Source organism: Camelus bactrianus, chromosome 1 (genome assembly GCF_048773025.1).
Source record: "Camelus bactrianus isolate YW-2024 breed Bactrian camel chromosome 1, ASM4877302v1, whole genome shotgun sequence".
Lineage (NCBI taxonomy): Eukaryota > Metazoa > Chordata > Mammalia > Artiodactyla > Camelidae > Camelus > Camelus bactrianus.
In genome coordinates this window covers 105601020-105628789 of record NC_133539.1, presented here as the reverse complement: position 1 = coordinate 105628789, position 27770 = coordinate 105601020, and the positions used below count along the sequence as shown (strand labels likewise).

The 27770-nt window shown below is 50.6% G+C and overlaps 1 protein-coding gene across 1 annotated transcript; it reads right to left on the bottom strand.

Annotated features, from left to right (window-relative positions):
• Positions 1 to 227: 227 nt before the first annotated feature.
• RBP1 (retinol binding protein 1) lies at positions 228 to 26407 on the bottom strand. Its single transcript, XM_074370564.1, is given in 5 exon segments — positions 228 to 472; positions 2901 to 3002; positions 25464 to 25642; positions 26148 to 26341; positions 26343 to 26407. Coding segments are annotated over 5 exon segments (588 nt in total). The 5' UTR covers positions 26402 to 26407; the 3' UTR covers positions 228 to 418.
• Between the last annotated feature and the right edge of the window lie 1363 nt (positions 26408 to 27770).

Here is a 27770-nt window from a genome sequence, read left to right as displayed (position 1 = left end):
CGGACGTGTGACATGGTATGAACTTTATACACGGACCATTAAATGGCAGGCCATACATCCCAGACCCAAGCCTGTGCCCTGGGGGGAGATCACACAGGTGCAATGTCAGGGCTAAAGCTGCAGGCCTTTGGCTGAATTTCCTCCTTCTGCTCAGGAGAAGCCAGCATCAGAAGCCTTCAGGGAAAATGTGAGCACAGTCGGGTTTTGAAGCTTCTCTGAAACAGACATTGGGGGTAGAAACCACTTTTATTAGGATGGTTTCGTTTGAAGAAAAGGAAAGGATAACGTCAAGAGATAGACTCTGCTAAGAGATGTCAAGTTGGGGGCTGGACCTCTCTGCCCCATGTTGTGCAGAGAGGGGGACCCCGGCCCCCGCGTCCTCGCCACTCATTCCTCAAGACTCAGGTCTGCTCAGGCTTCAGTTCACCTTTTTGAATACTTGCTTGCAGACCACACCCTCCACTCTCATTTCCTGAAACAAAAACAGATTCTTGTCATTGGCCAAAGCAAGGTCACACCTGGGGCTCAGGGCATCCAGGGGCAGGAACCCAGAAAATCCTCCATGATTGCTATTTTTACCTCCAAGAGTTGGTCTGAATTCACCAGTTCCTTGGAGGGTCGAGTGAACTGAATCAGTGGCCCTCAGGTTCTGCTACGCCCTGTAGACAGAGCTGGCCGGGCGACCGATGTGGCTCAGAGCTGACCAACAGGACCCTCTGGTGTCTCCCTCCCCCTGCTACCCTCAAGGAGCCAGAAAGCTTTAAGACTGTCAGGCCTGAGCCCAGGTCAGAGTCTGCATGCAGGCTTGGAAGAAATCAGGGCTAGACCCAAGGCTCAACCCGCAAAGGGCTCAGTGGGTCACTGCAGACCAGGGCTGCAAACTAGCGCAGTGGTTCCAAGCTGCAGTTGCCCATTGGTGTTACTTGGGGAGTTTGAAAAATGCCTGGGTCCCGGGCTACATCAGTTACATCAGTATCTCAGAGGGTGGAGTCCTGGAGCTGCTATTATTAAAAGCTCCCAGGTAGACCTAAAACGCAGCTGAGAAAGCCCACGACCTGCCTTCGGGGCCGCCCCTGCTGAGCGCTGCCAGCGGGACCGACAGCTCAGACTCACCACACCTTCTGAGCTTTTTCTTTTCTTGAGGGAGGCTGCAAATCTGAATATTTGTGATCTCCTAATTTTTAAATTGTTGGCTGAAAAATATGGAAGCCCCTGGATGGCCAAATAAAAGAGGCCCCCAGTTTGCAACCTCTGGCGTAGAGCCTCAGAATCCTGGAGCTGAAAGGGCCAAAGGAGCTCACGTAACCTGCCCTCACTGCTCTGCAGCTGAGGAAGTGAAGGCCCAGGAAGGAGGCTGCTTCAGGGTCAGGCACTGCAGCCCCGGCTCTGCATACGCCTAGGCTGCTTCCGAATGTGGAGCCCTTGTGCCTTTTCTCGGCACTCACAGGTCCTGAAGCTTGTGCAGACCCTGACCTCTGCAGAAGCCCTGTGTGGCAGGATGGCATCTTGTAGGCGAGCTGGAGGGAAGGAAGGTACCTGCTGACATGAACCTGGAGAGTCAGAACCAGAACCCAGGTCATCTGGACTGGGCTCCCTTCTCAGAAGGAAGCTCCAAGGAAGCAGAAGGAGTGATGGGGGGGTCTCCTCTCAGAGGGCACGAGTTACTTTAGCCCTAAGTTCTCTATTCTGGATTTGTGTGTGCTCTTCCCACACAGTGGGTGGAGTGCAAGTGGCTTTGACCAGAGGTCTCAGGCTGGAGGACAGGTGAGCGGGGCCCACAGCTGACCTAAGAAAGGCTTCTCCTCCCCGGCCCTTGATTGTTGAGACTGTAAGCGGATAGGGTAGGGGGTCTCCAGAGAAAGAGAACCAGGTGTGGCTTTCTTGACATAAGAGAAGCCATTTGGGGCCTCAGCCATTCTGTGATCTAAGCCTGGCCACCACCCTGGCCCTAGAACAGGCCTCAGTAACTAATGCTCTTAGGGGCAGTGTGGGAAGGCAGGAACCAAGGAAAAGCAGTCAAGAAACAATAGTTCAGTGATAAAACAGAGTCCCAGTCCCGCCTCAGGGGATGAACGTAACAGTCAGATACAGTCTTTGAGTTCTGCAGGAACTAAGGCCCCCGCCCAGGTGAGGACGGAATGATGGTACTGACATTTCTGACCCTCTGACTTGGACTCCGTCAACCTTTGCCCCAGTTCTATGCAGAATTCTCCTCTGCTTAAGCCTCTTCATGAATATGCACGTGCCCTTAGCTTAAAAAACTTCTCCAGTTTTGCTCTTAGGGGAGAAAGTGCTTTGGGAAAGACCCCCAGTGTTCTCCTTACTTGCTGCAAGTAATGACCCTTCCTCCTCCCGCTCTTTGGCATGGCTGTGTCTTTTGGCTCGACACCCATCAAGAGGCGAATCCGGTTTTCGGGGAACAAGATCATGTCTTGAGAAGCTTAGAGAACTCTCCCTGGTTCTGGCTTGCCACAATTAGGTGTGGTGAAAATACATATCATTTGAGAGCAAATCTTCCTTCTGCTGTTTTCTAGCTATGTGGCTTGGATGTGAGCCTCCATGTCCACGTTGCCAAAATAAGAACATGACAGCACCTGGCCCATAGGGCTGCTGAAACCATAGAAAGAGATATGGGATGCCAAAGGGCTTGGCGCCCCGTCTCAGGCTTAGCAGACGCACCGCCTCACCTCCTCCCTCTGATTGGACAATGGGTCAGCCTAGACCTTGAAAACATGTTGCTTGGTTTTTAAAGGCATCTTCTCCAGGGCCTTGGAAGAGAAACTTCAGGGCAAAACCAAAGCCCAGCCATAGGGAATTCTTCTAAGGTCCATACGGACCCCAACATGACCAGGGACTCTGGGGACCAGCTTGGCCCACGCCCCCCCACTCCTGGAACCTACCAGGTGCAGTTCATCACCCTCAATCCACTGGGTCCAGCCACGTCCCTCCTTCTCGCCCTTCTGCACACACTCGAGCTTGTCCCCGTCCCAGCTCACCGTGGTCTGCCAAGCCAAAAAACACAGTGGTCAGTCTGGAGCCAGCAGCTCCTGGGGGCTGGGGGAGGGGCAGCCCCAACCTTGAGGATCTTGGGGGGGGGGTGCAAGTCAATCTCATTATAGAAAATTTGCAGCCTCATACTTCTTGACCATCACGTGTTCTTATTTAAGCATGCAAATCAGTTTTGAAATTTACAAAAACCTTCATAAATTTCATTTAAATTGGTAATTAGAGAGGAAAAGTCACTGGGGTGGGGCTGTCAGTACAAGGGCAGAGAACAGGGCTGGGAAGGGAGTAGGGGCTTCTGAGGGTTGAGCACCTCAGATGTGGGGGGGTGTGAGGGTTGCTGGCCTGCATCTTGGTAGTGAGAGGCAGACTTTTCAGAGTTGCTGAGCCCATCCCCAGACATTCATTCATTCATTTCTTTCATTCATTCACTGTTTCAACCTCTGCAGTCCTGGAAGGCTAAAAATATCCCGTGCCTTCCCTCACAGAGCTTTTTACTGCACGGAGAATGACCTTAGATATAAATCACCAACTGTAAGTACAAACAGTAGCTCTTCCAGGCACCTTGTGCCGACTGAATCCTAATGACTGTCCATGTGGAACGTGGGTTAGCATCTCTGTTCTACAGGTCAGGCTAAGCGACTTGCCAAGCTCACCCAGGTGTCAGTGGTGGAGCCAGGTCAGAACACGAATCTGTGGGACTCTAAGTCCCCCTCTCCACTGGACTACACTGCCTCCCTAGGTGCCCAGTGTCACCAGAGTTACGGACAGGAGCTCATGATCTAGACAGGGACCTGAGTGCAGGTGCAGTGGGCATCTCCCATATCTGCAGCTACCCACCTCCCTTCCACATGGGGCAGTTCCATTATGAGCCCTGCCTCCCTCTGTAGTGGTAAGAATGCCATTTGCCCCTTGTTCGCTATGAGACTCCGAGCAAGTTCATCCCTCCTCTGGGCCCCAGTCTCTTTCCTGGGCTTGCTGGTCTCTACCACCCTCTGCTGTTGGGATGAAGCCTGAAATGAGATGGGGGCACAGAGGTGACAGGTGGAGCCAGTGTTCCCCCAGCTTTGCATAGGAATCAATCCACCCTCTGCCCTTGGAGCCTGTTCCCAGAGGGAGAGAGGGCCAGGAGGACTTGGGGTGAAGGCGGCTCCTCTCTCTGGCCCAGAGATCACTTGAGGCACATGTCCAGCCCCAAACCAGAGAGAAGACCCTGTTTCTGAGTCCAAGCAGAATGACGTTAATATCTGATGAGGTGTGTCATGGGTAAAGACCACTAATGACCTCACGCCACAAGACAAGATGCCCATTCACTGGGTGCCTTGTCTACGCCAGGCCTGTGAAGGGAAATGCGGACTGAGAGTTCAGATGGTCCTCAACTTCGAGGAGCTCATCAGAACACTTGGCTTCCTCATCAATGGAACTTCTCCTCCTGTATTTATCCAGAACTCTACCTGAGGGCTCCCCACTCAATTAGAGGCCAAGAAAGAATCATTGGTTCTCAGGTACGATGTACACATTTCTACCTCTGCCGGAAATATTAGAGTCAATGAGGACATCCATACCCTTGTCCTGGAAAATGCAAGAAATCTTTGAAAAGAACATAGTAGTGAAAAGAATACCTGTAATTTTGCTTCTACAGAGATAATTATTCTAGCATTTTGGTGTATTTCTGTCCAGTCTTTATATCTATATCTACATTTATATATGTATTTCTATCTATCTATCTATCTATCTATCTATCTATCTATCTATCTATCTACCTTACAAGGGGAGGCAGGGCTCATAACGGAACTGCCCCATGTGGAAGGGAGGTGGGTAATTGCAGATATATATAAATATAAATATATATATATATATATTTCTGTTTTTAAAAAATCAGGATTGCATCATTTATGGTTTTGTACCCTACTTTCTTCATTTAATAGAAGCAATTTTCCACTTCAACAAATATTCTTCATAAGCATTATTTTAATTGTTACACAATATTTAGGAAATGGCTACAAAATTTGTGGGGCCTAGCACAAAATGAAAATGAGGGCTCCTTTCAAAAAAGATTAGGAATTTTGTTTGTTTGGGGGGGGGGAAGTAATTAGGTTTATTTATTTATGTATTTATGTATTTATTTATCTAAATGGAGGGACTGAGGATTGAACCCAGGACCTTGTACATGCTAAGCGTGCACTCTACCACTGGGCTATACCCTCCCCCGCAAAAAATGATTAGGAATTTTAAGACAGTGACAGCAGAGCATTAAACCAAGTGAGGGGCCCCTCTGGGTACAGAAGCCTGTGGGGCTGCTCTGCTCACAGGCCCATGAAGCGGGTCCCAGTGTTATTTCATTCTACATACACAGCATTACTTAGCCCATTACCTGTTCTCAGATATTTAGGTTACTTCTGTACAACTATAAATAAGACTTCCTTGTATACAGTTTTGAACACAATGTTTCTTTAGAATAAATTTCCAGAGGAAGAACTGCTGCAGGAAAGAGTGAGCATATTTTTAAAGCTTCTGCTAAGTCTTGCCACCCTGATCTCCAGAAGGCTCACAGCTGCTTGCCTTCCAACATCGGTGCCAGAGAATGAGCATCAGAGATGTTTCTGAGTGGTAAAGCAGGCTTTGCTCCTGGGCTAATGTGTTACCGTTTCCAGATCATTTGACATTTTTAACAAGGACCATTTGGATATAGATAATCAAAAATACCTTACCAAAAGAATGGTGGATGGCACAATTTCAGGCATCATGATAAATCAAGGGATTCAGGGAGTGGAAGGCTCTTTGGATGCAGAGAATACTTTCTTAGAGCCTGACAAATCAGGCCTCTCAAAGAGAAGGGCCCTTCACACAGAAATGCTATGTCAGTTTCCAGAGGAGGCACTTTCTCAGCCCCGAGTGCCTGCTGACTCTGACCCTGGGTAGGTTGGACAGAAAAGAGACTATTCCCATCTGCACTGGATATACAGAAAGGCTGGGCTCAGAGAGGTTAAGTGACTTTCTCAGCATCACCCAGCTAATGAAGAAAAGAATTTCGGCTGGAACATGGGCCTTGCATGGCTTAGTGCCCCCTTGTTTTCCAGCCCAGGGCAGGGCACCCAGCAGAGGTCTGCTAGGTTTTGGGGGCTGTAGAGAAAACATGGATATTGTGCCAGGACTCTGAGCAGCCCCCAGGAGGAACAACCTTCATTTCAGCCTAACCATTGCTGGCTGTGTGTGATGGGAGCCAGAGGTGGGTCCTAAAAGCCCCTGCCCTAATCACCGCAGAGAAGGGCAGACAGAGAAGGACCAGGTGGATACAGCCCAGTGTGGTAGGTGCTAGGGTTATCGGAAGCACAGGGGATGCGGTGCCCAGGGTGGCCCCTCACTCTCATAGGAAACACAGCTAGTTTTTTAAAGTGGGCATTCCAGATGGTGAGAAAGGACAAGCACTATTTACAACAGCCAAGACATGGAAGCAACCTAAATGTCCACTGACAGATGACTGGATAAAGAAGTTGTGGTATATATATATATATATATATATACTGTACACACACATGCTGGAATACCACTCAGCCATAAAAAAAGAATAAAACAATGCCACTTGTAGCAACATGGATGGACCTGGAGATCATCATTCTAAGTGAAGTAAGCCAGACAGAAAAAGACAAGTATCACATATCGCTTATATGTGGAATCTAAAAAAAAGTCACAAATGAACTGATTTACAAAATGGAAACAGATGCACAGACATAGAAAACAAACTTATGATTAACTGGGGGCAAAGGGAGTGGGAAGGGATAGATTGGGAGTTTGAGATTTGCAGATACTGACCGGTATCTATAAAACAAACAAGTTTCTACAGTACAGCACAGGGAACTATATTCAATATCTTGTAGTAACCTATAATGAAAAAGAATATGAAGAGGAATATATGTATGTATATGTATGACTGAAGCTTTGTGCTGTACACCAGCAATTGATACAACATTGTAAACTGACTATACTTCAATAAAAAGGAAAAAAAAAAAAAAAAAGAACAAGCAGGTCAGGGCTAAAGGAGAGGGAGGAACAGGTTGGGGGAAGACAGGGTCACAGAGCCAGACCATAACTGGGCCTGTGGCCTGGAGGCTGTTTTCAACGTCTCCCTACCGTGCCTATACCCTCACACAGTCCCATGGCTCTGATCTGCAGGGTGGAAGCATCATGGAAGGCACGCACAGTGGGCCAGGGAGTCTGCAGGGCTGTGCTCTAAGTTAAAGAGGCCGGGAAACTCAGCTGTCATTTACATGGGCTCCTGGTACCTGCCCCCTCCCACTCTGTAACGATCAGGTTGACCTAGTATATTGCAAAGAACACGCTCCTTAGAGTCAACAGACCCAGGCGCTCTGTCCTGCCTTGTGCGGGATGACCTCAGGCAACAGGATTAACCTCCCTGAGCCTCAGTGTTCTCATCTACAAAAGAGGGATTCAGGGTACCTACTGTGGCCAAGCGTTCCATTGGGGCCCCCAGTGGATCAGATAATGTTCACGCCCTCGTGAAGCCCCCTCCTACATGGGTTCTGGCCTTGGCTGTGTGGCCTGCTTTGACCAATGGGACAGCAGCAAGCACAAGCCAGGCAGCACTTTCATAAGCATTTGTTTGCTGGGCTCGTCCTCTCGGGACCCAGCTGCCGTGCGTTTAGAAGTCCAGGCCATCCTACTGGAGAGAAAGGCCACGTGAGAAGCCCCGGAGGAGAGAAAGAGAGGTTACTGCCAGAGAATGGAGGCGCCGCAGCCAGGCCGTCAGCTGAATGCAGCCCCCTCGGAGCCGTGAACACCCAGCCAGCCCACAGTCACGAGAGGAATCGGTTGCTATTTTAATGCGTTGCATTCTGGGCTGGTTTGTTATCCGGCTTTAGGTAACCGCAAGGCACACTTCACCAGTTCACGCTGAGGATGAGAGAAAATATACGTGACGCGGAGAGCTGGTGTACGAGGCGCTATTATGATATAATCATGACGTCTAGAGCTTAGATAAGGATGGATTTGCTTGTCCAAGTTGAACAATCACAAAAGCCTTTTTTTTTTTTCCCTCCAAGTTGGAGATTTGTGAGGAAGTGATGGCCCTGCTATTCACCAAGGCTAAATATTTCAGAAGCTCCTTCCTTTCCAGGAGCCTTGCATCTGAGACCATGCAGGGGCTGCCTGCTGAGCCGGGCACCCAGGAGCCCTGTGATGTCCGTGTCTCCTAAAATTTAATTAGTCTTTGTTTAAGTAGAAGATCTATTTGGAGACTCCCCACTGACAGCTGTGATGGCTCCGAAAATGTGATTCAGTTATCTCACTTTGTTACCCTGTGTTCACTTTGCAAGGGGCAGGGATTTTTCTTTTGAAGCTTTGTATCCTGTGGGAATAAAGCAGCAATTTCCCAGAGGATCAGATTTGTCCTAAGAACAGAAAGGCAGGTGGGGAGTCAGGGAGGAGGACGATCACCTACAAATGAATGAGAGGTAAAAAGGAAAGAAGTAATGCTGGGAGGGGAATGGATAACACGCAATGGTCACTGGTTTTCCTGTGACACAGAACATAGCTTCTGATAACAACCTTTCTTGGAATCCAAGGATGGACGCCTTCTGTGACCTCCCTCTGTGGTGAGCAGCCAGCCACCTTTGCCAGACCAGGGACAAGTCAGGGACAAGGCACAGCTTGTCCTGTGAATGCAGATCTGAAAGGATCTCTAAGAGGTTTCCCAGCCTGGGCACTCACCACTGCTTATTCCATTTAATCAGGGTCTAATGGGAGACTTTCAGGCAAGAGGATGCTCCCCATGCTTTTCCCATGGTATGGGAAGGCAGATGCCCATGGGGAATCAGGTGGACGGTGCAAACCATGGGGATGGGCAGTGCTGCCTCCACCCCCACCATGGGCTCTGGGACTCCACCTCAGAAATGAAGCCCAGACAAACCCAAGGACAAGGGGGAATGTATGGCCACCTTCAGCTCCACTCCTAAGAGTAATTCTCACCACACAGACTGTCTGAATCTGCAGACGAGCAGGAGCCCAGGGCAGCTGGTTTTAAAGCAAGGCTGGTCTAACTTTTCTATTAAAAACTAATAACCTCCAACACTTTGGTCTTGTCAGCAGCTTTCCCAGAAACACATGCACCAAGATGAATGAAGACAGCTTTGCGTCACTCTGACAGGGGACTGTCACTTCAAAAGCCATTATCCTGTTTCCCTGACCACTTAGAAGCTCCGGCTGGCACGGAGGTGACCCAGAAAACTCAGTTCCCACAGGCAGCCTGAGGAAGTTTGGTCCAAGGAAGTCTCGAGGCCCCTCACCCTGGATGAACAACCTACACTGGGAGTGACAGACCATTCCCACCAAATGGACTCGTCTCTTGGCTGTGACCCGGCATGAACCACAAAGGGTGGGATTCAACATGGCGGCCAGGAAGTGGTGACATCCCTGAAAGAACCCAAATGCCCACCAAAGCATCCACTCCCACGAGCAGGCTAAGGATTGATGGGTGGTCCCTCTGCACCCACCCACCCGGCTCTGGGAGGGTCTCTGCCCACGGAGCCACCTCCTGGAGGGCTAGGACTGAACCTCATTGTCTCTGTGGTTCTGGAGCCAGGTCACAAGAGAGGAGGCCTTGGCCATGGTAGTTCTGCCCGCCAAGGCCAGAGCCAGCACTGATCCCGGTCTGACTCCAAAGTGTGTGCTCTTTAAATCTGAGGGGAATGTGGCAAAACCAGACAGTGACTAGACACTTTCTCTAGGTGATGTGAATCACTAACAGATACAAATTGGCCTTTTTCTTTCCTCCTGGAGTCTAAGGTTAAAATGTGCTTCACCTCTTGAGGGTTCCTGGGACAATCAGCAGGTTCTTAGCCTCTGGTGCCTGTTTCATTCGTGAGCGGATGAGAAGGGCGGGGAAGGTAACAGAGAACCTGCCAAGTGCCAGGTATGGTGCTGGGAGCTTGCCATTGTGTTTCACTTGAACTTCAGGCTTTGGAACTGATCACAACCAGGCTTAGTTAAGTAACCAGCCCAAGCCACCCTGGAGTCAGGGGCTGAGCCCTGACTTGAACTCTGCTCTTTCTGGCTGAGAAGCCCGCCCCACCCGGGAGGCCAGGCTGGGTGAGCAGAGGGCTTGCTCCTTTTCTGATCTGTTCCCAGGGGGCTGCCAGTGACCTAAAAGCAGCACATTCCGGGGGCAAGTCAAGCTGAAAGCAGATTAAAACAAAACTAACAAGGCCTTAAAACATGAACGGGTAACTAGACACAGAAAAGCTGTTACAAGCAACAGCTACAGACCAGTAAGACCACAGCAGGCCTTAGCGGGCACAGGCGACTGTGATTCCAATACCACGAAGAAGCGAAGAGCAAATGCGAACACGATTCTTAGGACAAACAAAATGATAAAATGGTAAGACTAATCTTGACAAGTCATTTTTTAAATTCCTTAAACATTCCAGAAAGCGCCCCCAGGATTCATTTTAAAACAACAAACCGCCAGAGAGCTCAGGGCCCCATGAGGCCAAGGTTCTGGATGGGCAGGAGGGAGTGAGGCTGGAGGAGGTCACAGGGCTGCCGTGGGACTGGGCTCAGTCACTCTAGGGGCCCAGCACCGAGGGTGCCCTGAGGCTGGGCTGGGCCTAGGCTCTGCCGTGGAGCAGCTCAGCCTGGAGGGAAGGCAGATGTGTAAACTGGCATTGATGCCACCCGTGTGCTGTGTGCGTGGATGTGGGATGGGTACCCAACCCAGCCTGGGGGTCAGGGAAGGCTTCCTGCTGGAAGTAATAGCATCACTGTCAACGATCACCAGCACCATCATCACCCTAATAGCAAGCACTGAATACTATCTGCTGCACAGGGTATTAAAGCGTGGGTCATATCAAATTGATTCATTAAACCTCCTGGACCAGGTACACTTCTCCCCAGTTAACAGATTTGGAGACTGAGGCTTTAAAGTCACTTAGCCATGAAGTGGGGAGATGAGATTTGACTGTAGGGCCCGTGGTCTTGGTTGCTGGGCCCTGCAGCTGCTGATCTAACCCAACCCTGAATGAGCAGTAGGAGTTTGCAGCGTGGCTCTATGTGAAGAAACAACATTCAGCAAAGGTGGGCTCCACACCTGTCACCAGCCTCGCACAAGAAACAGAGGCAGGTCAGCTGAGGATTCTGCTCCAAGAGTTCACGGACTAATGGAGACGAAGACAAGCAGACAGAAAATTGCAGCAGAACGGCAAGTGCTGGGTCGAGGAAGGTGATGGCAAGTATGGAAGTGGGGAGGCGCCTGCCTCATCAGCCTCTGAAGTGGGGACAGAGGCCATCAGGTTAGGCTTTCTGGAGGAGGTGATGCTGGAATCGACACTGAAAAACATCATGAGAGTGAGGTAAAGAAGTAGAAGTTGGAAAAGAGGAATCAGGGAACCCCAGGCAGAGGGGACACCCTGGACAGACACAGGGAGGTCAGGGGCTGCATCAGTGAGGCTTCTAAATGGGCTTTGGCCAGCTGGCCTCTCTCGGCACGACCCTCCCCGTGGAGTCTGACCTTGTACCACCAACCCCCCAGAATTTACTAGCATCTCTCCTTCCTCACTTCACACCGTTGTGGTTCCAACCAGCCAAACCTGGTGCAATAGAAAACCCGATGCAGGCTTCTCTGGCAGGCGCAGCTGGCTCTGCTCCTAGGGCAAGTGCGCGGAGTCAGCCCAGTATCGGGCCCACCTGCAGCGGGGATGCAGTAAGGGAGGGGCCATCCTCCCAGAGGTGCTCAGAGGGGCTCAGAAGGACAGAGTCCACCAGAGGCCTCATCACCTCCACGGGAGCCTCTGGCCTCTATTTTTTTCATCTTTCAAGGTGAACAGAAACAAACAGTTCCCAGAAGATAAGAGATGGTAGCTGATAACCAGGGAAGAGCGAGCAGGTCAGGCTCTCTTGACCAAGTTTCTTGGGGTCTGGGATCTTTTTATTCACTGCAGGATACCAGCCCCCAGCTTAGAATTTATGGCAGAGAAAATGCACGTTTCCATTTGCTGAATTGACAGAAAGCAGGAATGGCCAAAAACATTCTAGGGGAACTCTTACAATTTTTCAGCAATGAACACTTTTTTTTTAAAGACAAAATATCCTAGGCAATGTGGCTGTTTATTCTTTCACAGATTAGCTCCTTATAAACAATTGGAGTGACACTGGCCCCAAGTTTCTGAGGCCTGGAGTGCTTAGTCATTGTGCCCAGGGCCACCTGGCCAGGAAGGCCATGAGTCATGGTTTAAACCCCCTTCTGCTTGACTCTGAACCCACAGCCTGCCCACTGCTCCCACACCAACACCTTGCTGCCATGGACGCTGTCACCGTTGAACAGTAGCTGGCAGGACGTGGGGCTGGCCCCGCCACCAGACAGCAGCTGGCCCAACTGAGCCGGGCATTCAGGAGGCCTTGGATAGAGGCAGGCCTGTGCTCCAAGCCATCCCCATCTTTTTGAAGCTGGGTCGTCATCTGCAAAATGGGACGAATGAGTCCTGCCACAGAACAGAGCCATCAGGAGGGAATGAAACAAGGACCTATTTCAAGGCTTAACTCAGTCAGCAGTGGTTTCCCTCTGCTTCTGGCCTTGCCCTTTGCCCCTGACCCTGATCTCCACTGATGTGGAGAGGCACTCTGCACACATAACTCCACGAGCTCCCCTCTGGATGGCTGAGTGTCCCTCCACATGTCACCACCGCCAGAATCTGTCTTCTGGAGGACATGGTTTACAAGGTGAATTATGGGCTCATGTTGTTGGAGCAGCTGACTGTAGGCTTCCCTGCATCTAACCCTCACTGCGAAGCCAATATCCCTTTATAATGATGCCCATTTCACAGACAAGTAAAGGCACAGTGAGGCAAAGTGACTTGCTTAGTGGCACCCAGTTTGTAAGGGGCAGAGATGGGATTCCAAAGATGATGGTCTGGCTCCAGAACTGAATGGGTCATGACTTAGCCAGACAGCCAGGCCCTGCCTCAGAGGGAGTTGGGCCATGGACAAGCAAGAGCTTAAAGGAGGGCCAGGAACAGCTGCCCTCAGCCCTTGGAGCTGGGGCTCTCGGCCAGCAAGGAAGCCTCCCCTGCCACAGAGAATGAGATGAAAACCAGACATCCCTCCCCTGCCCTGACCATTCCATCCCACGGCACCATGACTTCCTTGGGGGACATTACATTTGAGATTCCAAAAGCCTCAGAAAAAAATTAATCCAGAGCTCTGACCCCTTAACATATCAATGATTCCATCTTTCTCTGATAACCACTTAGAGTCAGGTGGCCAGGATCCAAATCCTGGCTCCACCAACTACCTGATCTCAGACAAGTGATGCCTGTTCACCTTTCATTTTCTTCACATATCATCTAGGAAGAACTCTGGCATCTTCATCACAGAATTGTGAGGTTTCAAAGAATTAATGCACAGAATGTGCTCAGAATTCCCAGCACATGGGAAGTATCCCCAACGAACACTAGCTATTTGTCAGTGGCTCTTGCAGTGAGATGGTCAATGCCTGCCACTTCCACTGTCTGAGGTGCTGCTGTTTTTACTGAACACTCATTTGACAAACACACTGGAGTCCACTGCGCCAGGCACTGGAGATACAAAGGTAGTGGGCCCCTCTGTCTAGAATCTCAAATGCACTAAAACAAGCATCACAGGTGCCCTAGGAGCAGCACACTCAGAGAGGGACAGCGAGGCAAAGGAGAGGACGAGGGTGGGTAGGGAGACAGGAGAAGGTTGAGGGAGCAGTTAAGCCTGGGCTGGTCTTGACCAGTGGGTAATTATCCTCCCAGAGAGAGGAGGCAGGGGGCTTATCCATCCCAGGGAAGTGAGCAGAGACACAAAAGAGGATGGCAAGTACAATAGCCAAGACATGGAAGTAACCTAAACGTCCACTGACAGACGACTGGATAAAGAAGATGGAATACTACTCAGCCATAAAAGAATGAAATAGTACCATTTGCAGCATTACGGACGGACCTAGAGATGATCATATTAAGTGAGTCAGACAGAGAAAGGCACATGTCATATGATATCACTTATATGTGCAATCTAAAAAAATGACACGAGTGAACTTATTTACAAAAGAAACAGACTCCCAGACATAGGAAGCAAAATTATGGTTACCAAAGGGGAAAGGGTGGGGAGGGATAAATTAGGAGTTTGGGATTAGCAGATATAAACTATTACATACAAAATAGACAAACAATAAGGTCCTACTGTATAACACAGGGAACTATATTCAATAGCGTGTAACAGCCTATAATGAAAATATGAAAAAGAATATACATGTGTATAACTGAATCACAATGCTGTACACCAGAAACTTAATACAACACTGTAAATCAATTCTACTTCAATTTAAAAAAAAGAGACTGGCAAGTGAAGCCACCTGCAGATGGTGGGATGGGGTCAAGTGTAAGGTGTGAGGGAAGGGAAGGGGCTGGAGAGGCAGGTGCTGTCATGTCCTGAGGTCCTGAATGCCGTCTGGCCTTTGCCTGCCAGCCCTGGGATCCTCTAGGGGTTCTGAGCTGGCGAGAAGCATGATCAGTACCCCTTTTAGAATGTGAAGGATAGTGGAACGGAGATCAATGTGAAGATACTGGAGTGATTAAATGAAATACTCCATGGAAAGCACCGAGCCTGGCACACAGTAAGCACAAAAGATGTTTATTATTATTACAGGCAAGAGATATTCAGAAGATGGGGAAAGGAGAGAGAGAGACTAAGAAGCAGCATCTATGGAACTTGTGCACTGATTGCCCGTAAATGCTTTCCATTTATCTTCACAGTGATCATCTTCGTGGCTACGTAGTGGTCTATGGAATTAAAAAGCCATAGTCATTCTAACCGCCTGTGGTTATGGGGCACTCAGGGACACTGGCAGGAGGCAGCTCGTTCTGTAAACCACACAAAGTCCGGAGTCAGAGAGGTCTGAGGTTGAATCAGATCTGAACTGTGATTAACCAGGAGTGTGACCCTGGCAGGACCTCGGGTCCCTGTCTGTACAACGGGAGAGTAGCCCCTCCGCTCCAGGATTGTTGGAAGATTGAATACATAACATACGTAATACATGTGAAGTACCAGGGTGGGGCCTGCCACCTCACAGCCCTCTGGGGGTGGCCATGCTTATGTGGGTTGCAGAATATTATTACCACACAGCAACAATGAACACTTTTGTACAAATAGATACAGCTTTTTATCTTTTGAACGATTTTCCTGGAATATAATCCCATAAGCGGGATCTCTGAGTCAAAGAGTAAGATGATTTTTCTGACTCATTGCACATTGTCAGACGGGGTTTTTCCCCCTCATTTTCTGAGGGCAGGGCCAGTTCTGTTGTAAGCCTGGCAAAGATGGGTTTTGCAGTCTGGGTTCTCCTCCAGCCCTGACTTCATTCTCTTCATGCCCATCCTGGTTCTTTTGGTTTTTTTTTGTTTGTTTTAATTGAAGTACGGTCAGTTTACAATGTTGCATCAGTTTCTGGTGTACAGCATAATGTTTCAGTCCTACATATACACAGATCTATTCGTTTTCATATTTTCACTGTAGGTTACTATAAGATATTAAATATAGTTCTCTGTGCTATACAGAAGAAACATGTATTTATTTTATATATAGTACTTATTTAATATATATTTTTAAAGTGTATTTAATTTTTAAAAGTTTTGTCCAACTATTTTTTTAACATTTTTAAAATTTCTTTTTTTTTGTTTTGAGGAGGAGGTAATTAGATTTACTTCTTTGTTTTTTTAATGGAGGGACTGGGAATTGAACCCTGGACCTGGTACATGCTAAGCACGCACTCTACCATTGAGCTTTGCACTGCTACCTCATCTTCTTTATAGTTTCCCCCTAGAGAACTCCTATGCTGTCCTTGGACCCTTAGGTCAGGAGAGAAAGATGAGAGGAAGGAAGAAAGGGGGAAGGGAGGGAGGAAGGACTAATTATTGTTCTTGTCTAAAGACAGCTAGCCCTCTGCATATTAGAGGAGAAATCTTTGGATATTTAACCAAAATAAATGTGCTGTAATGGTGGAGCTTCAGACAAGGGGTGTGTGTATGTGTGTTTCCACGCACATGCGCTCCAGCACAACTCAATTTATACATTAGAGTCAGCCACAAAATTGCTTCCCAGGAAGGAAGCTATTGTGACTCAAGCACCGTCCATGCTCTCAGAGGAGTTTTCAGTCAACTCCAAGCCAAATATGAACAAATCCTGAGCACATGTGACATGTGGGCAGTAGGACCTGGGCTGCAGGCTCTGGTTTCCTGGGGAGACCTCCTTGGAGAAAGGGGACCCTAAGGGCAGTCACATTTGCAGCGTCTGGGTGCGTGGAGGAGAGCGCTGGGGTGGGGGTGGGGGTTCCTGCTTCCAGGCCCTGTGCTGCCAGGGTTCGCTGGGAGGGCCTGGGAGTCCTTAGAGACTGGGATGGTAAACCAGCAGAAAGGAGGCTCCCACGCTGAGCACACATGCGGAAAGTGGTTTCAGCTGCTGTTCAGACCCGTCTACCTGGGGCTTTGGGAGGTGGGTGCAGTGCTGAAGGTGAAGTCCTGGACCACTCCCAACCCCCCCAGGCCATCCTTTCCCCCTTCAAGCCCACACGCCAGCTTCCCATGCAGGGCCAGGGAGGTGGCGTTCCCGCCCTGCCTGCAGAGGCCCAGCTCCAGGCACCGCCGCCCCCTCCCACCCCCACAGAGTCCTTGTAGGCTCTGCCGAGACTCAAGGTTAGTCAGAAATAAGAGCCGGGGGGCAGGGTATAGCTCAAGTGGTAGAATGTGTGCTTAGCACGCACCAGGTCCTGGGTTCAATCCCCAGCTCCTGCTCTAACAATAAATAAATAAATCTAATTACCTCCCCACCAAAAAAATCAAAAAAAAAAAAGAAATTAGAGCTCAGCCCTGGCAGATCCTCGAAGTGTAGCCAGAGCATGATGTTCTAGCTCCCGCTGTGAACTCCCTACACGCCAGGCACTGTGGTAACAGCTCAGCAAGCGCACAGCACATGGAACTTTCCTAAAGTATCTTCCGCTCTACATGCTCTTCTAGGACCTTGCCATGTCCCCATTGAGAAGTGGAGTCCACATCCACGTCCCCGTCCCTGGGAAGGTTGGGGGGGGGGTCTTTGTGCCTGCTTCAACCCACAAAGTATGGCAAAACTCTTGCTAAGGACTTCAGAGGCTAAGTAGGTGACGAGAACGCCGTGCGTGTCTGCCTTGTCCTCTTCGCCCTCTCGTTCTCAGAACCCAGCTGCCGTGTTGCGGGGAAGCTCAGGCAGCCAGCAGAGTGAGCATGAGTGAGCCATTGGGAAGTGGGCCCTCCAGCGCCCCCGGGCGTGCTGTGCGACAGCCCCTTGGAGCCCTGCCCAAACAGCACATTCATGAAGAAAATGAACAACTGTTATTGTTGTGGAGTTTGCGAGCCCTAAGTTTTGGAGTGGTTTGTCACATAGCAATAGAAATTTGAAATAATTCATCACCACATTTAATTTTCATAGCAATCCCATCAGTGGTACCACCCCCAGCTCCTTTTGACAAATGAGGAGACTGAGGCCCAGAGGGGTAGAGTGCCTTCCCCAGGAAACACAGCTGGAGGGTGGACCCAAGATTCAAATCCAGGTACATCTCAAAGCCAAAGCTCGCAGTTGCTCTGCTGCACCCCACAGATGTCCAGCTCACACACTGCTGCTATCACGCGGATCCTCAGGTGCAGACCATCGTGGGCTGCTGCAAGGTTGGCGTCCCTGGGCAGACTCCACCTGCAGAGACTGGACTGCATCTCTCCAATCTCATTCAATCCCCATACCTGGGCACTCTCAGCTCCAGCATAGGCTTCCTACACTGAATCATCACAAGAACATCTCAGGAACCTGGGAATGGCCCAGCCCACGTCCTCAGTGCTCTTTCCTAGCAGTTACCATGGTCTAGCACAAGCACGGCCTTGGAACCAGCAGCATCAGCACCTGCCAGGAACTTGTTAGAAACACAGGGTCTGGGTCCTTACTCCAGACCTTCTGAGTCAGAAATTCTGGAAGTAGGCAAGTTCAAGTTCAAGAACTACTGCTCTAACTACTTCTGTGGTTCTTAACCTACGATCTGTGGACTCTGAATGTCATAGGATGTTTTTAGATGCATGTGACAGGAAGCCAGATCAAAGAGCTCAAGGGGAAAGAAAGGGGCTACTGGCTGGTTCAAGGACACATGAAAAGTCTCGGAATGGCGGTAGTGTCAGGAGTTCCAGCAACTCTCCAATGATGTAGCTTCCCCTCTCCCTGTCTGTCTGTCTGTCCCTCATTTCTACTTCTCTACTGGCCTCATCTTAGTTTTCCCTTCTGTTGGATTTCCTCATGCAGCCATGGAGGGGGACATGGAAACTTATATCATACAAGTTTCTCAACCTTAGAGGGAACAGAACCCATCTCTCTCCCAGGGTCCCCGAATTAAACTGCAAGAAACGTTATGACTGGCCCAGTGCGAGTCACATGCACAGTTGTGTGACAGGCCATGGGACGCTGTCATCACCCAGGTTTAAGGTGCTCATCCCCAGAGAGACAAGGTACTGGGATCTGCAGCTCCACCAGAACCCACAAGGTAAGTAGGGGTAATTCCCACCCAAAAAAGGAGGTGCTTCTTTGGGTGGATGGGGAAGCAACATCGGGTAGAAAAACAAACAACTGTAACTCCCCCAGTAAACATCTGGCCATCACAGGCGAGGAGGCTTTGCTCCCAGACTAGGGTATCAGAAGGCCTTCGCTCCCTTGTTGCACACAGTACTGTGGCCTCACAAGGCACTGTGTCCTGTGCTGCTGCCATGGCAACAGAATCTGCTGTGAGACAGGTGAGGCAGCTGTCATGATGCCCATTTTGCAGACGTGAAAACAGAGACAGTGTGCTCCGTCATTTAAGGTCACTGTCACTTAGGTAGTAGAGGAGGATTCCCAACCAGATGTCTGACTCTAACACCAGCACTCCTTCTCCACACTCTTAAGCCTGGTCAGTTCTGTCTGTGCTGAATTCCAGCTTGTGATGAGGCTTGAAATAAGGAAAGGAGGTGCTGGCCCTCAGCAGAGCTCCATGGGAGAACTTGTAATAGACAGCTTTACAAACAGACTAGTTAGAATCCTTCCTCTGCCACCAGCTGGCTGGGTGACCTTGGGCTAAAAAAGATTTCTCACCTTAGAGCCTCAGATTCCCATCTGTGAAATGGGCATAATGGTACTTACAGAACAGTATTTGTTGTCGGGACCAAAAGAGAAAAAGTGCTCAAATCACTTGGGGCAGGCATGGCACTCAGCAAGGACTTAGTACATATAATTTTCCTTTGTTCTCGCCTAACAAAAAACAAAACCTAACAAACAAGTGTGACTCTTGAAAGCTACTTTGTGAATGTTATTTGGGTTGCTCTAATTCTTCTTTTTTTTTTAATCCTCAAAAGCATGCTGCTGACACTGATTTCAAAGGTCGGAGAACTTTAGCTAAGACATGAAAGAGACTCCGTGTTTCCTTCCCAGAAGGGACCCAGCCAAATGCTGGGGGCCTGATCTGGGTACGGGCAGCTCTCTGAAGGCTCCCAAATCCAAAGGCATTCACAGCTCCGCAGCCCAGGGAGTTAATGCTGCCATTGACATTGTGGTCTTTTTAAAAATAAGAACCCCCCCCCAAAATCTCTTTACTCAATCAAGAATAGGATCAGAAAGCTGGCAAGAATTTAAACCAAAGCGTTAACAACAGTTTGGTAGATTTCATGTATTATCATATATACTTAGGTGAATGGATGGATGGATGAAAGGAGGTAGGTCAGGAAGGGAAGGGAAGGACACACAGATGGTTAAAAAAGAAAGAATTCAGAAAATATATAAGCGCTAATATGGAAAGATGCCTAAGGAGTATCACTGAGTGAGGAAACAAAGTGCAAAGGAATAGATTTCCTTCCTTCCTTCCTTCCTTCTTTCCTCCCTCGCTCCTTTCCTTCCTTTCTTTTCTCCTTCCCTCCCTCTCACTCTTTTTGGTCTTCAGCTAGCCGTACTGACCAATTACCTGATGAACAGCTGCACAGCTAGATGGCGTCTATACTCGAGGAAGCTTTCCGGACAGACCCACCAGAAACAGTCCCACTGATAACCTCTGGGGAGTGGGAACGAGGCCAAGGGGGGGAAGGGGTCTTTTCCTTTTCAGTCCACTTTCTCCTGTGCCATTTGAATTTCCTTTTACAATAAAAACAAAGAAAGCATCAGAGGGCCAGGGCTGGAAGCGGAAGGCAGACTCTGCGGAAGGGGTCATCCTGAGTTCAAGGCTGGATAGAAGGCGAAGGCGAGGCCTCAGCCTGGGAGGAGGTGCCGGCTCCTGAGCGAACAAAGCTGCCTCCTCCAGGGAAAAGCTGACCGGGTGTTCACGGCGGGATGACAATTGGCCCTTCTGCCACCACCACACAGAGCCGGGCTCCCGGCTGGGATTCCTGTTGGATCATTATCATTCCTCATGCCGGAGGACTCCCTGGCCCAGGCGTGGGGAACGCTATTTGAAGTTAAGGAGTACCTCCCTTTCTGAAGGTCTCCCACCCTGCCAAAGCCTACATCTGCTAGATTCAACAAATAATACTGGTTTCAAACTGGGCCTGGGATTTCTTTCTAAGGGATAAAGGCGTGCTTGAAGCCGTGAAGAAAAACTGAGCCCAGTCTTTGTACATTTCTACCAAAACGACAGCCCCGGGTGGGTGTGGTCATGTAAAGCTCTGAAAAGAAAAGACTGGAAATGTGAGCTGAGTGATACCGGGGCCACACAGATCTGGTCCCTCCTCCTCCTTCAGCCTGGGCAAGACCACAGCCATTCCAGGTGGTTCTGGGCATGGAGTTCAGTGTCCACAGAGGTCTGATGATGGGCTAAACGAGCCAGTTGGCACGTGGCCCTCTACCCTGAGTTTACTGCCTTCCACTTTTTATAGAGACGCAGGTACAGAGAGATGTTTCTTTTCTCCAAAGTGGTGGTTCTCAAGGTTCAGTTGCACCAGAACCGCTTGGTGGGCTTATTGCAACCCAGGTTGCTGGCCCCACCCCCAGAGCTTCTGATTCAGGAGGCCAGGGGGTCTGGCTGGAGAATCTGTTTCTAAGTTCTTACACTGCGGCTGCAGCCGGTCTCAGCTTCTCCGCGAACCACTGCTCTAAGGGACCCACAGTGCAAACAATGGTTGCTTGATCCTCAGCTCCAGGTCACAGGGCAAGGTGAGGACTGGGGTTAAGTGGGGAACGTCCCATCTAAAGGGAGCAACTGCGACAGCGTCCCAGAGATCTACCCGATGCTGGAATAAAAGGGCGCGTTCAGCGGTCTCGATTTTGTTGGGGGAAGAACAGCCAGATAGATGGATTTTTCAGTGAAATCTTATCATCTTTGACAATCATTGGCAAATGGCTCTGACATTTTTCCAACATTGTGCAAGCCAAACAAAACACATCTGCAGGCCGGATTTCATCCTCCAGCTGCTGTTCCAGAACACGACCATGGTTCCCATGGAAAGAGGCAGGAGCAGAGCCCTCTGAACCCTCAAGGCCCTTTGGGGAGGATGTCAGCCTGACCATGCCTCTCCTGGAAGGCTCCCTGGGGCCCGTGGGGTGACATCTAGGCTCCCCGCTGGTTGCTCAGGGCTCCTCTCTTCCCCAGCCACACCCTGCACTCCACCCCATAAAGTCTTGCAGACTGCCCTATTCTCACCTCTGGAACCCCTCCCCATCTGGGCCTTTTCTGACCTCCGGGCCTTTGTGCACGTGGTTCCCTCTCCTGGAATGCTTGTTCCTCTCCTCATCTGCCCTAATTCTCACTGGTCCTTCTAGGACCCCCTCAGTTGTCTTCTCTTCCTGGGCACCTCCCCTGCCCCCTCTCCCCCAGCCCTGTTCTCCCAGCTGTGCTTCCATCACTACACTGAGTTATAAGATGGGTCTGTCTCCTCCACTGGCCTGAGTGCTCCAGGAGGCCTTGCTGCCTCTGTGTCTCCAGGCTGAGCCCAGGGGGACTCAGGTTGTGGGACAGGTTGGAAATAGCATCACCAAGTGCTCTTCTCTTGGCCTTGGCCATCCTCTCGTCCCCTTTCTGTTTGCCTGGCTACTTCCTGCCCATCCCTGAGGCCACGGCTGAGACTTTACTTCCGGTGGAAACCTTCCCTGACCGCCCAGATGTAGGAGGGCTCCTTCTCTGCCTGTCCATCCCCCACCAGCACACCATCCCAGTATCATTGGCTGCTCTGTTTTGCCGTCCCCACTGCCCTGAATTCCACAAGGGCAGGAATATTGTGTGATTCATCTCAGTAACACAAGGGCTGCAAAGACAGAGTAAGCACCATAAAATGCTTGTATGACCAAGAAAGAAATGAACAGAACAGATGAAAAATGAGATCCTTGTAATATGCTGGGAAGAACGTGTTAGAATGAGGCCAACCTGATGCTGAGAACTGGCCTCCTCTGGCCGCTGCCCCTGGCTGGTGTGTGCAGAGCGCGAGGAGTAGAAGGGGTGGTGGTGCCTTATCTTTGGCAACGACCTTGCCCAGGACCGCCGGGGGCCCTAGAGACCCCGGCCAGTGTGGCCTCTTGCAGGCAGCTCCCCTCCACTGACAAGCACCAGACTGGACTGTTGCTATTGTTCTGTTATCCTACCCCCGCCCAGCCATACTCTTCCCTGTAGTCCCCCATCCAGCTGGGCAGCTGACGAGGCTTCTCCACAGCTCAGGGGCCAAGGAAAGGCCGGAGCAGAGGGGTCGTCCATTCCCCACCACCCTCCCAAAGCAACAGCCAGGTGAGTGCGTGCTGTCCGCTTGGGAGGGGCTGCTGGGAGTCCTAGGGCAGCCAGGGTGGCCATGAGTTCTCGTCCAATGTCATCTAGCTCGCCCAGCTGCTGGGTTCCCCCATCTGTTCACCTACCACTGTCCTAATGCGGTAGGCACGGTGCAGTGGTTAACAGCTGGGACTCCGGAGCAGACAGACCACATTCAAACCCTCCCCTGCCACTTCCTTAACCCCTCAAGGTCACATAACAAGAAATCCTGCTTGAGTTTTCTTATCTGTAAAATGGGGTTAAAAAGGAGTGTTGTGAAGATTCAGTGAGTTAAAATGTGAACAGTCTGTGCATAGTAAGCGAGGTGCAGGCAGACCTGGCTTTACTGTGCTTTGCGGGTATTGTGTTTTTTACAAATTGAAGGTTTGTGGCCACCTTGCTTAAGCAAGTTTATTGGAGCCATTTTTCCAACAGCATGTGCTCACTTCGGGCCTTTGTGTCACAGTTTGGTAATTCTTGCAGTATTTCAAGCTTTTTCATTATCATTATATTTGTTATGGCGATCTGTGATCAGTGAACTTTGAGGGTCCTACTGCAAAAAGATTACGACTCGCCAAAGGCTCAGATGTTGGTTAGCATTTTTTTGCTCTTTTAGTTTTTTAAATTATTATTATCTCTTCTTTTTTTCTTTTTCTTTTTCTTTAATGGCGGTCCTGGGGATTGAACCCAGGACCTTGTGCATGCTAAGCACTCGCTGTACCACCGAGCTGTACCCTCCCACCTCTAAAGTAGTTTTTAATTCAAGGATATCTGCTGGTTTTCATACATAATGCTGTTGCATACTTAACAGACCATAATATAGTGTAAACATAAGTTTGATGAGCACTGGGAAACAGAAAACTTCGTGTGCCTTGCTTTCTTGTGATGTTCGTTCTATTGCAGTGGTCTGAGGCCGAACCTGCAAAATGTCTAAGGTCTACCTGCATTGGCTAGTGTTACTACATGATCAGTGTTTCCCGTATTAGTGGATGAGCGACAGAATGAAAGAGCAAAGATAATTAGCCAAGTAAGTACAAGCCAGAACATTCCAGAGGTTGCAGTGACCCAAAGTAAACAGAGATGTTTGCTGTGCCCTGTAAGTGCCTCAAGAGTGGGAGGACAAGGACTGTTCTTACAATGCAGTTCCAGGCAGCGAGCCTGGGACCAGACCTTGGGCCGTAGTCCCACAGGCAGGGACCCTCCTCACTAAGGCAGACCCTATCTGAAGGGCTCCTTTCCCACCATGAGCCTCTCAGAGGATTGAGGCCTCGGCTTTTAAAGGCACAACCTGACATTTTTGTGTAACAGTGTTTTCTCTCATTCATGGCCTCTCCCAGGATCCCCCCTGCTGGCTACTCCTCTTCCACCATCATTTCACCGGCAGACTCAGACAATAACTCCTGGTCTCTATCAGATGGATCAACAAGGAGGTGATGAGGGGCAGAGGGCGGGGTGGGGAGTGAGTCACCCAGGCCTCGGGTTCCTTACTCCCAGACACGGGCACTCCTTCAACCACAGTCCTAACAAACCCCAGCCATCTGGTTTCTGCAAAGGCTACCAGAGGAATCTGGCCCAGAGCAGGAGTGTGGGCCTCAAAGTCTGGTCTCTGGCAAGTCTCTTAGCCTCTGGGAGCCTCAATCATTGCAAAATATCAGCTTACTAATCCTTCCCTCACTGGGATGAGCTGGAGAATAGCTGGCACAGTGCGGGGCATGGAGCAGACCCTCAGTCAATGGTGGGAGGGGGAGAGGCGGGGGGAGAACTTCATCAGTAAGCAGGCTGGCTCCCTGGGGGTGGGCCTGAGCTAGCTCTGGACCCAAGACTGTGAAAGGGAGACCGGGAGCACCCTGACCTGCCGGCGACCCGAGAATGTTGCTAGAGGCCTGGGGCTGAACTTCCGGAGGCTGGAAGCTACAGTGGCAGCTCTAATTGGGGTCTCCGGGCCACCAGCTTCCCGCCTTGGGAGCAGCCGGCTCACTCCCCTTCCCCATTGCAGCTTCCTCTGGCCTGGGCTGCAGTGGCACTGACCTACAGCGTAGGTGTTGGCTGCAATGTTCAAGGGAAGCCCAGGGGGCAGTGGAGGATAGGATGGGGAAGGGGATGGCCAGGAGCCAAACCCCAGTTTGAGGATGGGGAGGGGCAGGTCAGAAGGCAGAGATCACTGGCAGTGGCCCTTGCTTCCTGGAGTGGCTTCATGCTAGGTCATGTAGGAAGTTTACACTTCAAAAGGGCTCCCTGCGTTTCTTCTTGCTTTTCCCGCTTCTCTCCTCCCTCCCCCCAGCCTACAGTACAGCCAGAGAACAGTCAACACATTTGCCTGGAATTCCAGCCCAGACCTTCCGGAGCTGTGCTACTCTGGGCAGTTGCTTTATCTCTTTGAGTCTGTAAAATGGGAGTCCTCTCGAGGTTGTTGTTAGGCTCAGATGATGTCTAGTGTATAAAGCACCAGGCTCAGTGCCGGGAGGCAGCAGAGACTCAACAAACCACAGCTTTCATAACTTCCCATCCAGTTTGGATGCCTGATGAGTCAGGTGCTGCCTACATTGCGGGCTGGGAATGTGAAGACCTTCCATCCCTGAGAACACCAGGGCCCTGTTTCCCTCTCAGATGAACTAGCCCCGCCTTTGGTCAGGAACCCTGGGCAGGAGATGCCCACGTGTACGCAAACCCTCACCATGCACTTGCGGTCGTCTATGCCCGTCAAATCCTCCTCGAACTCCTTCCCAACCTCGAAGTCCATGATGTAGTTCCTGAAAGTGCTCAGCGTGCGGATAATCATGTGGTCGCCGTCCTGCACAATCTCTTTGTCTGGCTTCAGCAAGTTGGCGATTTTGCGCAAGGCCACATTGACATCTGCAGGGAGTGCCAGGACAGAGAGGGACGGAGAGTTGCCAGAAAAGTCAGAGGACCGTTGTAAAGATAAGGGAGCTCCAGGAACCCGATCCCCGCCCCCTCAAGACCACTGAGGTTCCCTGTTCACGTAGCGCGGTCTCTGCGTGCAGCTGGTCTGTGCCTTTTTTCTTTTTCTTTCTTTCCTTTTCTTTCTCTCCCTCCTTTTTTTTTTTAACAACAAAGTTTTCTGCCCATGTGCTAACTCTTTCAAAACAAAAAGCAAACCATGCCCAGCTTTCCTAATGAATTATCCACATCGAAAGCCAACTATCAGACACTGGCCACCAGTGAACCCTAACAGCTCCCGTCCTCCAGTTCGCAGCCCGCTGGTCCCCTGGAGCGGTGGCCGTGGCTGCCCTTTCCCGGCGGAGGTGGGCGGGCGGCAAGCCCGCGAGGGCGCCGGGACCCCACCCCCAGCAGCCCGGCCGGGCGCCCGGGGCCCAGTGCGCCGGCCGGCAGCGCTTACCCAGCGCGCGCAGGTACTCCTCGAAATTCTCGTTAGCCAGCATCTTCCAGTACCCGGTGAAGTCGACCGGCATTTCGGGGGACGGCAGGGGCCGGACGGGGGACCGAACGGGCGGGAGCAGCTCTGGGCTGGCGGTGCGATCCGGGTGGTGGGCGGCCCGGAACTGTGCGCCCTTCGGGGGCAGGGGGCTGGGGGGCGGCGACAGCTGGATTCCAGGCGCTCACAAAGCCGGCAGGAGGATCCATTGTAGCCATCGCTCCTCCCCACTCAGCGGGGCGGGGGTGGGGGCGGGGATGTCGAAGGGCCAGGTTGTCCCGGGCCCGACACCGCCTGGTTCAGACTTTCAGTTTGCTCCCCTACGAAGGAAGATGAGATGGGGGGTTGGGGTGCGGTTTGCTTTATCGGTTCCAACTCTTCGGTTCCTGCGAGATTCCTTCAAATGGCTTGAACTCACATTCAGCGGCCACTTGAGGGTTGGGAAAGACTCCTGGGTTTGCTGGAGTAATTAGGGACTTATAGGCCTTTGTCTTAAACCCTGCGCTGGTGGCCTGGCATGTGGGGGTCCAGAATCCGGAAAGCTGGGCAGTTCCACTCCGAGAAAGAAAAGTGGGGCGCTCTCCAGGTCCCTTCCCGGAAGGAAAGCAAGGTTGATGTTGCTTGAAGTAAGTATGGCTAAAAAGGCCCTCTGGGTGGTTCTGATGCCCAGTGAAGTTTCAGATCCACTGCTGTATGCAAATGTAAGCAATTACCAATACACCGTTGATTTCCCCTCCCCTTTCCCCTGGCAGCAGCACAGTACTCCAGTGTTCCGCACTTCGCTTTTCCCACTCAGTATATTCCAGAGACCTTTCCATATCTGTACAGAGGAAATATCCTCGTTCCTTTGTGAGAAGTCCCATTGTTTACCCAGCTTGTACCCCACTGATGGACATTTATGTCGTTCCAATTCTTTACTATTAGAAGCAGTACGGCAGTGAAGATCGTTGAATGCATCTCATTTCCCACCTGGAGGGTATGTCATAGTGCTTTAAAACCTCTGTCTTTGCCAGCAAGGAGATGACATAATCATGTGGGTTGACTTTTTGACCCTCTGTGAAAGACTAAATATCTCTTTTAAATTGCTTTTTGCTTAACTCACAGCCTAGGTGACAGCAGGCACGTTCTCTTCCACCTCCAGCACTACCGTGGCTCCAATATCCCCACCTCCTCCCTCCTCAGGGCTCACACTGCCTCTGGCTGAGTTAGGATAAAATGTCTCTTCTTCAGGGTAGGGATAGCTTCATCCCAGGGAGTGGCTTGGATTTCAGCCTCTCTTACCCGCCCAGCTCTACACTAGGGTTTCTCAACCTTGGCACTGTTGCCACATTGAACCACGTAATTCTTTGTGGGGGGAGGGGGGCCGTCCTATGTATTGTAGGATGTCTAGCAGCATCCCTGGCTTCTACATCCTGGATCCCAGTTGGCACCTCCCACAAAGATGTCTCCAGACATTGCCAAATGCCCCAGATGGGAGGTGGAGAGCAAACTCACCCCACTTGAGGCCACTCTTACAATTGCCTGGTGAGGTGGGCAGTACTGTCCCTATATCATTGAGTGGTCAAGCAGCTTGCCCCGTGTTGCCAG